The 13,268-nt window shown below is 38.8% G+C and overlaps 1 protein-coding gene across 2 annotated transcripts in view; it reads left to right on the top strand.

Annotated features, from left to right (window-relative positions):
* LOC115214188 (dynein heavy chain 3, axonemal-like) overlaps positions 1-13,268 on the top strand; it is a 257,372-nt gene that overhangs the window by 233,745 nt on the left and 10,359 nt on the right. For both annotated transcript variants that reach the window (XM_036504718.1, XM_029783288.2), the window contains 6 exons: positions 1,913-2,056; positions 3,427-3,590; positions 5,196-5,349; positions 6,375-6,503; positions 9,556-9,821; positions 12,091-12,179. In XM_036504718.1, the coding sequence (XP_036360611.1) occupies positions 1,913-2,056; positions 3,427-3,590; positions 5,196-5,349; positions 6,375-6,503; positions 9,556-9,821; positions 12,091-12,179 (946 nt within the window). The remainder of the gene's footprint in view (positions 1-1,912; positions 2,057-3,426; positions 3,591-5,195; positions 5,350-6,374; positions 6,504-9,555; positions 9,822-12,090; positions 12,180-13,268) is intronic.

The following is a 13,268-nucleotide window of genomic DNA, read 5'->3' as shown; positions in this document are numbered from 1 at the left end:
GCATATACAGGGTGTGGCAGAAATACCTCCCACATTTTAAACTTTCACCTATGTGTTGCTAATGAACTTATGCAAGTGCCAACAATATTTTCATTTAGCTAATGAACAAAAACTGTAACCCTTTGTTTAAACAGCAGTAAAATTAATTGTTCATAAATGTTGTTCTTTTTCCTTTTGTCAACCTTTCAAATGTGGGAGGTATTTCTGCTGCACCCTGTACAAGGGGGTGCTGAAAAATTCCCGTCTTTGGGTAAAAGAAATTACGATTTTATTCAACATATTTCCCTCTCAGATTTATTGAGTTATTGCAGCAGTTTTTCAGTTTTTCTAAGCCCTGTAAAAGATCTTGGAAGGTTGGACCTCCAGCCAGGTCTTTCACAATACCCTTAAAGCTAGGAACTTTTCAGCACCTCCTCATATAGTGTTGAAGATGCAATTATAGTTCTGGTGTAATGCTGGTGTTCTAATACTGTTTTGTACCAGTGTTTGTTACTTTATTGATCTGATATTGTGCTGTAGTGTTGAAGTTTGTTCACACAGTGTTGCTATAATGTTGCTATACTGTTCTGGCATTGTATTATTGTGCTGAAGCTTGTGGTGCTTGTTGATGTGATGGTGCAATGTGGGTGAACTGTTGATGTTAGTGTAATATTCTAGCGTTGCTTTAAAGTATTGGTTGCTGTAAAGCTTATGCATTAAAGTATTAGTGTGTTTATAATATTGATTTCAAATTTTGGTAGGAGGCCAACGACTTTAGGGAAAGGCGTAAGTTGTTTACATTGACCCCAGTGCTCAACTGGTACTTATTTTATCAACCCCCAAAAAGACGAAAGGTAAAATTATTTGAACTTAGAATGTAAGGACAAACGAAATTCTGCTAAGCATTTTGCCTGGTGCAGTAACAATTCTGCCAGCTCACCACCTATGGTGGGTTTAAATTATTGCATGTTATACTTATCTCCCTTCACTTCCTTCAGATCTTCCTTCCTACTTCAATGTATCCTGTCTCTTCCATCACTTCCCTCTCTCTTTCTTTCTTTCTTCCTTCCTTCCTTCCTTTCTTATTTTCTTTCTTTCCCTCTTTCTCTCTTTCTTTCTCACACATACACACTCTCACTCACTCTCTCTCACACATCTCTCACACACACTCTTATTCTCTTTCTCTCTCACACACTCTTTCTCTCTCTCACTCACACTCCTACTCTCTCTCTCTCTCACACACACCCTCTTACACTCTCACACACACACACACACTCTTACACTCTCTCACACACATTCTTACTCTCTCTCACACACTCTTATTCTCTCTCTCACACACACTCTTACTCTCTCTCTCTCTCTATCTATCTATCTCTCTATTTCATTTCTTTGTCATCTCCCACTATACATAGCATTTTCTTCGTCTCTCTTATATTCCTCCTTTATTTACCCATCTAACCACTCTTCAACACACATCTCTTATACATCACCATCAATAACTGTACATACCACATAAAACATCCATTTTGGTGCCGTGTAAAAAGAACTTGTGCTGGTGCCATGTAGGAAGCACCCATGCTAGTTCCGCATACATGTAAAAGGCACATAGACCAGTGCCATGTCAAACAAAATCTATGCTAATACCATGTAAAAAGCAACCATGCTGGTGCCCATCGAAGGCACCTGTGCCAGTGTCACATAAACAGCACCCAGTACACTCTGTGAAGTGAATGGTGTTAGGAAGGGTATCCTGCTGCAGAAGCCATGCCAAAACAGACAACTGGAGCCTGGCGCAGCTCTCCAGCTGGCCAATTCCTGTCAAACTGTCCAACCCATGCCAGCATGGAAAACCGACGTTAAATGATGATGATGATGATAATGATTACCTCTCTCTCTCACACTATCTCTTTCTTTCTCTTCATGCTACCAACAGCCAGAAGTATGGCACAAACTGTTGTTTGGTCTCTGTTTTTTCCATGCCCTTGTACAAGAACGACGCAGCTTTGGACATCTCGGATGGAACATTCCATATGGATTTAATGAATCCGACCTGCGGATCAGCATGAGACAGATGTTGGTAGGTAGAACTTCACACACTTCTACATGTTATATATCATGCATTCCTTTGTTGTGCATGGTGTTATTGCTGTATTATATAAGCTGTATGTATGCAGAGATGTGTGTTCTACATGGCCGTATGTATGTAGAATATACACAGCTGTATATGCGTATGGGTAACTCTATTATACTCTGTATTATGTGTGTACTTCTGTGTTATGTACTGCTGTATCTGTGTACATGACTGTATGTACTTTGTTATATGTCATCTACACTTGTATGTGTTAAATACTGCTGTATGCATGTGTAGTCGACTGTGAACATATGCAATTGTATTTCATATGCAGCTACTGCATGTATGTAGGTGTTTTGTGTATGCAGTGTATAAATGTAGTTACGTCATACACTGCCACATGTATGTGTGTAGTTGTATATTGTATATGATATATATGTAAGGCTGTGTGTTATGACTTTGTGCTGTCACCATGACTTTCTGTGTCAATCATGGCTCTTAACCTTTTTGTTACCACATTTCTATTGAAATACACTGCCTTCATTTAAATTAATTTTTTTTTAATTTAAGAATTAAGCTGGTATTTGAAATATATTAACCTGAAATCTTGATGGAAGCTTTGATTTAGGTCATTTTAAAACAGCAAGTTTGTATTATAGTACCAGAGACTTCATTTCCAGGATATGCTCATGTTTCATCCCCTGTCACCAGATCAGAAATAAAACGTGTCTTTATTGACTTAACACTTTCAGTAGACTAGAGTAGTCTTTCAGCCTTTTCTTCTTCAAATCATCTACTGAGGTACTCACTTTGGGCACACTTTCTGATAACAGAGTCTTTCACCATCTTCTGCAATGGACTAACCATAGTCCACTGATGCAGCAAGCTTGTGGATGATGACTCATCTATCCATGTTAGCTTGCAATTGTGCCTGCAAACATGGCAATTTGCTGACAATTTGTGCCAGCTTTTGCAATTGGGGTCTCCCACTGTGTGGTTTGTCTTCAATGCTAGTTTCTTCTTTTGGATAATTCTTCATCCATCTGTGCACATTACTCTTGTCAATGACACTGTCTCTGTAAATAACTTTGTTGCCTTCTGTAGATGTCAGACAGCTTGCACCACTCCTTCATCAACAACTCAATGATGGTTCACTGCTTCTGCCTGAAACCCAGTATTTGCTGCAGTGAAGAAGAAAAGAAAGAAAGGCTTCTATAAATGAAGAATTACTCTACCTATACATATTGGTAGAATCACCTAAATTATTCTTGTTTATGCATTACTTTTGAGACATGTGTTAGATATTCATATGTTTTGCATATGTTAGCTTTCCCACTATGCTATTCTAACTATATAATTATTGTTGTGTTCACCAGATGTTCCTAAATGATTATGAGCACCTGCCCATTGCAGCACTGACCTATTTGACTGGCCACTGTAATTATGGTGGTCGTGTCACAGATGACAAGGACCGTCGTCTTTTGATGTCAATGTTGTCCAACTTCCTGAACTATGAAATTGCCACTGAGTCAAACTATCAGTATGTGCACTCTATTTATCTTCTTTATGAGTTTATACCTGTATAGATAGCATGTTTGTCTGTGTACAGTGTGTATTTATGTAATATATATATATATATATGTATGTATGTGTGTGTAAATGAGTTTTCCATAAAAGACTGGCAGTAAACAACACTGCATGTATAATGGTGATGCTTGTTTACAGCCATCACTTGATGTCAAGACAAGGGTACACTGAAACATACACGTAATTACATACACATATACTGTCATCATCGTCATCACCTTCATCATCATCATCGTCATCATTTAATGTCCATTTTCTATTGCATTGGGTGGTTTAACAGGAACAGACAAGTCAGAAGACTAAACCAACCTCTGCTGTTCTGTTTTGGCATAGTTTCAGCAACTGGATGCCCTTGTGTGTGTGTGTGTGTGTGTGTGTGTATGTGTGTGTGTGTGTGTGTGTGTGTGTATGTGTTTATGCCAAGTTTCTTTCAGGTTTTGTCTACCAAATCTACTCACAAGGCTTTGATCAGCTTGGGGTTATAGAAGAAGACCCTTAGCCAAGGTATTACACTTGTTTCTTGCTTGTGAGGAGTCTCCCCTTCATCTTGCTTCTTGAATGCAGTAGACTTCTGCTTGCCTCCATTCCAGCTCTCTTACAATCTATGCTAACCTACTTTTCAAACACCAATGGTGACAGCCCTAAAATTTTAAAACAAATTTGGAGAGGTAAAGTTCCTGTGATGGATGTATAGATTGGTATCTGCTTTCTGCATGTAAAAGAACAATGTGCAATTATTTACACATTTATATGTAGGTGTAGGAGTGGCTGTGTGGTAAGTAGCTTACTTACGAACCACATGGTTCCGGATTCAGTCCGACTGCGTAGCATCTTGGGCAAGTGTCTTCTACTATAGCCTCGGGTCGACCAAAGCCTTGTGAGTGGATTTGGGAGATGGAAACTGAAAGAAGCCCATCGTATATATATATATATATATATATATATATATATATATATATGTATATATATGTATGTGTGTGTGTATATGTTTGTGTGTTTGTGTTTGTCCCCACAACATCACTTGACAACTAATGTTGGTGTGTTTACGTGCCCGTAACTTAGTGGTTCAGCAAAAGAGACTGATAGAATAAGTACTAGGCTTACGAAGAATAAGTCCTGGAGTCGATTTGCTTGACTAAAAGGTGGTGCTCCAGCATGGCCACAGTCAAATGACTGAAACAAGTAAAAGAGTTAAAGAGTAAAGAGTATATGTATGTATGTATGTATGTGTGTGTGTGTATGTATGTGTGTATGTATGTGTGTGCATGTGTGTATGTGTGTATGTATGCATGTGTATGTGTATATATATACATAAACTGATAGATAGATATAAAAACACATAAGTATAGACAAATATATGTGCAGGCACATCTACATATACACAATTATACACATGAACATTAGCACAACTATATACACATACATACAAATACATATAAGGAAACATACATGTATGCAAGAATATATACATACATGCATTCACACACATATGCAACATAATTAATCAAACAGCCAGGTTATTCTATAATATATATATATATATATGTTTGTGTGTTAGATTTTCTCAGTCAGGTATCTACTACACACCACCTGAAAGTGACTATGATGATTATGTGAAGTACATCAAAGGTTTTCCCATCATTACATCACCTGAAGTGTTTGGACTTCATGAGAATGCAGACATCACCAAGGACAACAGTGAAACACAGGAGGTAAGATAGACATTTCGGATTGTAGCGAGGACTGTGGTAATAGTAGTGGTGGTGGTGGTTTTGGTGGTAGTAGTTGAGTTGGTGGTGATAATAACCAATAACTTTGATGATGAGTGCAACTGTTGTATTGGTGGAGATAATGACCTGGATGATGATCATCATAGTGAGGTGGTCTCTATTCTTTGACTTGTCCAGTAAGGGAGGCCTTAAAAGGAGCTTGCACTCTACTGGCATAGTTCTCAGAGTCATTGAGTGCACAAGCCATCATACCACAACAAGGACTGAACTGGATGGTGCATTGGATAAAACGCATTGTGGTATTTGTAAGGCGGTGAGCTGGCAGAAACGTTAGAGCACCGGGTGACATGCTTAGCGGTATTTCGTCTGTCTTTTACGTTCCGAGTTCAAATTCCGCCGACGTCGACTTTGCCTTTCATCCTTTCGGGGTCGATAAATAAAGTACCAGTTATGCACTGGGTTGATATAATCGACTTAATCCGTCTGTCTGTCCTTGTTTGTCTCCTCTGTGTTTAGCCCCTTGTGGGTAGTAAAGAAACAGGTATTTGTTTCAAGACTGTGGTTCCCTTTCAAATCCTGCTGAAGCCTGCTTTGCCTTTTATCCTTTCAGGGTTGATAAACGAAAGAAATACCAATCCAAGACAGTGGATTGCTAGAATTGTTAGAATGTCAAATAAGGAGCCTTGGGTTACTTGTTCTGGATCTTTGCCTTCCGACAGTTATGGCTGTATTGATAGCACTTCTGTTATACATCAATGGCATGTAGAGAGAAGAATTGCATGCATGGGCAATTGCTAATCTGTCTAAAAAGAAAAAAAAATCATACCCAGGCCTGTGTATACATGTGTTGATGTATGGTAAACTTTGATTGACAGAAGCCCTTGAATATATAACACTATAGTATGTTATTTATGAATAGTGTATGTGTATTTCAGTTCCATCTGTTGTACTTATTCCCAGAATTCCATTGTTAGCTCCCAATTCCTTTTCCTTTTTGTCTGTTGCAGCTTTTCAATGGAATTCTTTTGACCCTTCCTCGTGTTACATCTGCTGCAGGCAAATCGTCAGGAGAGGTAATTCAAGAGTTGGCAACAGATATTCTTCAGAAACTTCCAGAAAATTATGACATGGAAATGGTAATAGTCACATTTAAAATGCAGAGCATTCTTCTTTTCACGATGATAATGATAACAATAATAACAACAATTTCTTTCATTTTCCGCAGGGGCACTCAGTGAAGGAAACACTATAAGAACAGGCTATAGTTTGTGTGAGGCTTTATATAAAAATGGTGAGGGTGTAAACAGAGAGGAAAGAGGGGAAAATGTGATAAAAGTATACTTAATATGCAAAATATGTGAATATATGGATGATGCAGTCCTCCTAATAAAAGAGTGCCTCTGACTAAGGCATGCCAAGGAACTTTACGGATCCAGGATCACTCTGAGCTCTCACCGAAATGTTATTTTTCGTATCTATAAGCAGGCACATAGAGTAATTCCATTCAACTTAACTGTTGTTATCACAGTCACCCACCTTTTGACAAAACCACTGGAGTACAGCACTTCCTTCTCCATCCTCACTTTTTGTTCCCAGTGGAACCTGAAAAGTTGATGAGGTAAAAGGTGTTTACCTCATCTGAGGAAAAGGGTGTTTACCCTTAATCCTTTCAATCTCATCCACCACACAACCTCTTTTGCCATTGCTGTTAGAGGGAGGAACACTGCCTGCTCAGCCATGTTAAAGAAGGATGGTAGAATGATTTTCACATTGAACTCAGCTGACAGCAGGATCAATCCTACATGTGACAACTTACAAATCAGTAATGCTCAAATACTACATACTACATAAGAGCTTGTACTACAGTTTTGTCACTCTGTGTGCCTTTTGGGAAGTCCTGCCTGGTAGCAATTCTATATTTGCAGAGTTCATATCGAACTAGTAGTGTTCCTCAGTAGCACTTCGAGGCCAAAGATTTCTGAAAGCTATCTGTAGTAGACCCCTGCTCAAAAGTCCTCTGAAACAGACCAGTCAGTTCATCTTTGTCAATGCCTAGAGCTTCCTCAAAAACATCATCACTCTTACCTCCTCTACTAAACTTCTAAAGGGGAACTTCATTAACTGGTTAGTAGAGGTTAGTAAGTGCCTGACAACATTTCAGATGGAGACACCCAATCTTTGTCATTTCTTGACCTAGGACTGCAACTCTGTCAAAGAGACAAACTGCTGAAAGTGTATCTTAAAAATAATGACTATACTTGTTCACCTTACTGGAAAACCTGATGGTGGTACAGCCTCAGCACATCTGCACACCAACAACTATAGCTTACAAAGCACATCTTCTAAAGGATGCTAGCAACAGATGGGATTCCTGACAAGTGAAATGCATCCCTTTCACAGAAGAATAGATTATCTTGTCTGGCCAGATGGGGAACTGCAAAGGATAAGTTTCTGCTAAGACTTGGTTGTAAAGATCAAATTACTGATAAAGAAAATTCTAACCAAAGACTTACAAAGGATAAGCAAGGATGTAAGCAAAGCATGGATTGATTACCATAATACTTCCGAGTGTTCCATACCCTCATTCTTGAAACACTAGCCATCAATAAGATAACACTAAAAACAAGCATGTTTAGCAAACGTCATGCATAAATGACAAACAATTCTGCAGGTACAAACAGGAATGATAAAAAGAAACCCATTCTTATTAGAAGAGGAATACTCCAAGAGGATTCCTTCTCACTATATATTTTCTAACTGGTATAAACATCTTTGATAAACACCTGACTACAAACACATACCAAAGGATATAAATACACCATTAGTACTGAATTGTAACAATTCTCACCTGAAGATTGCAGTGGCATGAAACTTGAGTAGCAAGATAAACTCCCTGTTTTAGTTTATATATTTATATATATATATATATATATATATATAGAATGGTTGTATACTGTCAATCTAACACGAAAGTGACAGTAGGGGGTACACCACCGCTGTATAGCCCTAGGAAGCATCGAACGCCTCCTGATGGCTTTGACACATTTTTCCTGTGTCCTTATATACATTTATGAAGGGGAGACAAACACCCCCGTCCGCCGAAACTGCATCTAGGGACACGTGTTTCAGGATCGTTGTCCTTCATCGGCCTAGAGTAGCAGACACCGGTCAGCTGGTGATATTTGTCTCGACTTCGCAATTGTATATAGATGCAGCTTCAGCAGCCGGGGGTGTTTGTCTCCCCTTTGTAAATGTATATAAGGACACAGGAAAAATGTGTCAAAGCCATCAGGAGGTGTTCGATGCTTCCTAGGGCTATACAGCGGTGGTGTACCCCCTACTGTCACTTTCATGTTAGATTGACAGTATACAACCATTCTATCGCCCCACCACCGTACATGTCTCTACGAGAGATTTAGAAATTCAGTATTTCTTATTTTGATAATCAGTGAATAGACTTCACTGAATTATAGATATATACAATTGTGAAGTCGAGACAAATATCACCAACTGACCGGTGTCTGCTACTCTAGGCCGATGAAGGACAACGATCCTGAAACACGTGACCCTAGATGCAGCTTCGGCGGCCAGGGGTGTTTGTCTCCCCTTCGTAAATGTATATAAGGACACAGGAAAAATGTGTCAAAGCCATCAGGAGGCGTTCGATGCTTCCTAGGGCTATACAGCGGTGGTGTACCCCCTACTGTCACGTTCGTGTTAGATTGACAGTATACAACCATTCTATCGCTCCACCACTGTACATGTCTCTACGAGAGATTTAGAAATTCAGTATTTCTTTTATTTATATATATATATATATATATATATGTGTGTGTGTGTGTGTGTATGTGTGTGTGTGTGTGTGCACACATTGGTTGAATGGTTAAAGTGCTCAGTAAAATGCCTTGCAGTATTTTTTACTGGTCTTGTGCTTGTTTCTATATTGGAAACATTTATTGCATGTGTGTATGCGTGTATGTTTGTATCTACACCCTCTTCAATCCTTGAAATATTGAAAACAAATCCAGGTAGTCTCTCTCATATATTTTGAGTAGTTTTTAATTGATTTTGTGGTTTTTCCTTGACAATGTAATATATTTTCTGTAAGAATCCGATCCTTCTTAACATGGAAATACCAAATGAAGTTATTCTAATCTTTTCTTTTTCTCTCTGCCACCACAAACTCAGGTGATACAAAAATATCCAGTGTTGTATACAGAATCGATGAACACAGTTCTTCGGCAAGAATTGATCCGCTTCAACAGACTAACTTCAGTAGTGCGAGAGACTCTTAAGAGTTTGTGCAAAGCCATCAAAGGTCTTGTAGTGATGTCTGCCAGCTTAGAAGAAGTTTTCTCCAGTATGTTGGTTGGTCGTGTTCCTTCCGCATGGGCAGCAAAGTCCTACCCCTCTCTCAAGCCATTAGGCAGCTATATTAATGATTACTTAGCAAGGTAATGTGTTACCTACCTTTTAGATTTCTGCATTTATATTATTCTTATTTTTCTCATCCTTGTATTCCTTCCTTCTTTTTTTCTTTCTTTCCCTTTGCCTCTCTCTTATACTGTTGCTAAAAGCTGATTTCTTATTCTGTCTCTTATTCTCTCATTCTTACTTTCTATCATTCACCCCACCCACTCTCTTTCTCTCTCTCTCTCAACCTTTCCTGTCATCTGATCTCTCTCTCCATGCCTCTAGCTTTTTGTTTCTTGTCATCTTATTTTCTTTTTCACTTTCTCTCTCTCACTTTATTTTTTATTCTATGTGCCCATGTCTCATTCTGTGTTTCTCTGTTTGTCTACTATGCTGTCTCTTCCTGTCTGCCTCTTTCTCTCCTACTGTTCTTCATTTTCTTTCTCTTTGTTTAACAGATGACACACCTTGTGGTCAACATCAGTGTACAGTCAGTATACATATGACACTGGTGGTGGTACCCATTTGTACAGTCAATGTAAAGACGACAGTGCTAGCGGCAAACATCTGGACAGCCTATGTACAGATAACAATGTTAATGTACAAATGTTAATGTACACATATCTATCACTGTTTGTGGTAGACGTGTGTACAGACAGTGAACAGATGATACCATTGTTAGTGGTGGACATCTCTACAATCAGTGTACATTGATACAATTAATGGTAGAGATTTGTAGTGTCAGCCAGTGTACAGCTGACACTTTCATTGGTAGAATTCCAATATTTCTACAGTACTTAAGACAGCAAGCTGGCAGAATTGTTGGCATGCTGAATGAAATGCTTAGCAGTATTTTGTTAATCTTCATGTTCTGAGTTCAAGTTCCATCAAGGCCAATTTGCCTCTCATCACTTTTGGGGGTTGATAAGTAAGTACCGGTTAAATACTTGGATTGATATAATCAATTTACCTCCTCCACACAAATTGTTGGCCTTGTACCAAAATTTGAAATAATTATTTCTACAGTATTTCCAATTTTAAAGCCAAACTTTAAGATACACTATACTGTATTTTCTGGCATATAAGGGAAATTTTTCCGACCAAAGTTTTCAGCCAAAAGCGGTAGGTCAACTTATATACCAAGACAACTATGGAGAGTAAAAAATTCCATGTGAAATGTAGCAGGAGTTGGAAAGATAGTGAAGATGTTTGAATATTTACACTACATGTTTACACTATGCTGACTTGTATGCTGGAAAATATGGATGTCTGCTGATAGCAGTGAGGACCAGAGAGAACCAGAGAGAACCAATTTTTAGGAGACCAGTAAATTAGCACCAGTCATATTCTGGTATTGACATCTTTACTTTATAAGAACATTTAAATACAAAGGAACCGGAGAGAAGAAAGATAAAAAAGGAAAAGAAAGAAAAGGAAAAGAAAAAGTGGTAGGTGTCAAGCAGTGGAAGATGGAAGGGAAAGGGGTGATGGGCCGCATGTGTCAGAACAAATAGGGTGTTTAGCTGCGCCCTGTGGTTGTAACTGCAACGGTGTTACCATGGAGAATGGCCAACAATAATTGCTGCAGCAGCCACTCACTCCACCTTATGAAGAAGTGCTGAAAAGTTCCTGGCTTTAAGGGTTTCATGAAAGGCCTGTTTGGAGACTCACTTTCTGAGTTCAATAAGTGCATGAATCTCAGAATGGAATATGTTGACTAAAATCATAATTAACTGATTCTTCTGTATTTTCTTTTACCTTGCATACAAGCAAGGTGGTTCTGCAAAGGTCATGGCTTTAAGGGTATTGTGAAAAGCCTGGTTGGAGGCCCAAACTTCTGAGTTCTTTTACAGGGCTTAGAGAAACTAAAGGACCACTGCAATAAGTGTGTGAATCTGAGAGAGGGATACATTAAATAAAACCATAATTAACTGATTCTCCTGTATTTTCTTTTACTGAAAACCAGGGACTTTTCAGCACCACCTCTTATTTCTCCAATGGGCTACCATTCCATATTTTGTGGAGGAAATCGGTAGTATGGGGTCCTATAACACCATGTTTCAAGGGTGACTGGCACAAACTGATAACAGCTGTCCAGGCTTCTGTATTTATTGATTTTGCTCTCCTCTGCATTGATCTAAGAGTGTTTTGTTTTCTAAGAGTTTGGTGCAATACTAAAACTTTGCTAATACTAATACTTTACACTGAAGATGGACTAGATTCATACTAAAGTCTAGGATTATATCAGACATGAAAAGTTATGGACATTTCCGAAGGACATTCAAACTACACATGTTCATTCTTCTCTAGGTTGAAATTCTTCCAGGATTGGATTGAGAAGGGCCCACCAACAACATTCTGGATTTCTGGTTTCTACTTCACCCAGTCCTTCCTCACAGGTAAGAGGTTTTTTTAACTTTTGTCTCCTGCTTGTATCAGCCATTGGATTGTGGTCATGCTGGAGCACAGCTTTGAAGAGTATAGTTGAACAAATTGACCCTAATACTTATTTTTTGAGTCTGGAGCTTATTCCCAAAGCTTCTTTGGCCAAACTACTAAGTTATGGGGGATGTAAACAAACCAGCACTGGTTGTCAAGCAGTGGTGGGGGACAAACACAACACAAAGACACACACATATACACATACGTACATACATGGTTCTGGGTTCAGTTCCATTGCATGGCACCTTGGGCAAGTGTTTTCTAATATAGCCTTGGGCTGACCAAAGCCTTGTGAGTGGATTTGGTAGACGGAAACTGAAAGAAGCCTGTCGTATATATGTATATATATATGTGTATGTGTGTGTATATGTTTGTGTGTCTGTGTCTGTCCCTCCAACATCACTTGACAACTGATGCTGGTGTGTTTACGTCCCTGTAACTTAGCAGTTGGGCAAAAGAGACCGATAGAATATGTACTAGGCTTACAAAGAATAAGTCCTGGGGTCGATTTGCTTGACTAAAGGCGGTGCTCCAGCATGACCACAGTCAAATGACTGAAACAAATAAAAGAATAAAAGAGAGTATACATACAAACACACACACACTCACATACACATGATAGGCTTCCTTACAATTTCTGTCTACAAAGCATTGGTCAGCCTAGAGCTATAGTAGAAAACAACAAATAAATTGCCCAAGGTGCCATGCAAGAAGACTGAACCTAAAACCATAGTGTTGCCAAGCGAGCTTCTTAACTGTGCACCCATGCCCATGTTGAATTTACTCAAGTGCTTAATGATCCAATGGCTATTAAGAATAATAAAATAATATTTTATAAAATTAGTGAGAGGAGCTGCAATACATATAATCTTTGTAGGTCTTTTCAGGTTTGTGGGATTGGTGTTCTGTTTGAATAGCGGTAAGGAACTGAATCCTTTTCTGCTTTATTATAATGGAGCAGGAGGTGCCAAGCTGGCAGAGTCATTATCAGATAAAATGCTGAGCAGTATTACTTCTGACTCATATTCTGAGTTCAAATCTTGCCA

The sequence above is a fragment of the Octopus sinensis genome, linkage group LG7 (genome assembly GCF_006345805.1).
Source record: "Octopus sinensis linkage group LG7, ASM634580v1, whole genome shotgun sequence".
NCBI classification, from domain to species: domain Eukaryota; kingdom Metazoa; phylum Mollusca; class Cephalopoda; order Octopoda; family Octopodidae; genus Octopus; species Octopus sinensis.
Note: the sequence above shows the minus strand (reverse complement) of the source record. Positions and strands in the feature narration are given on the sequence as shown.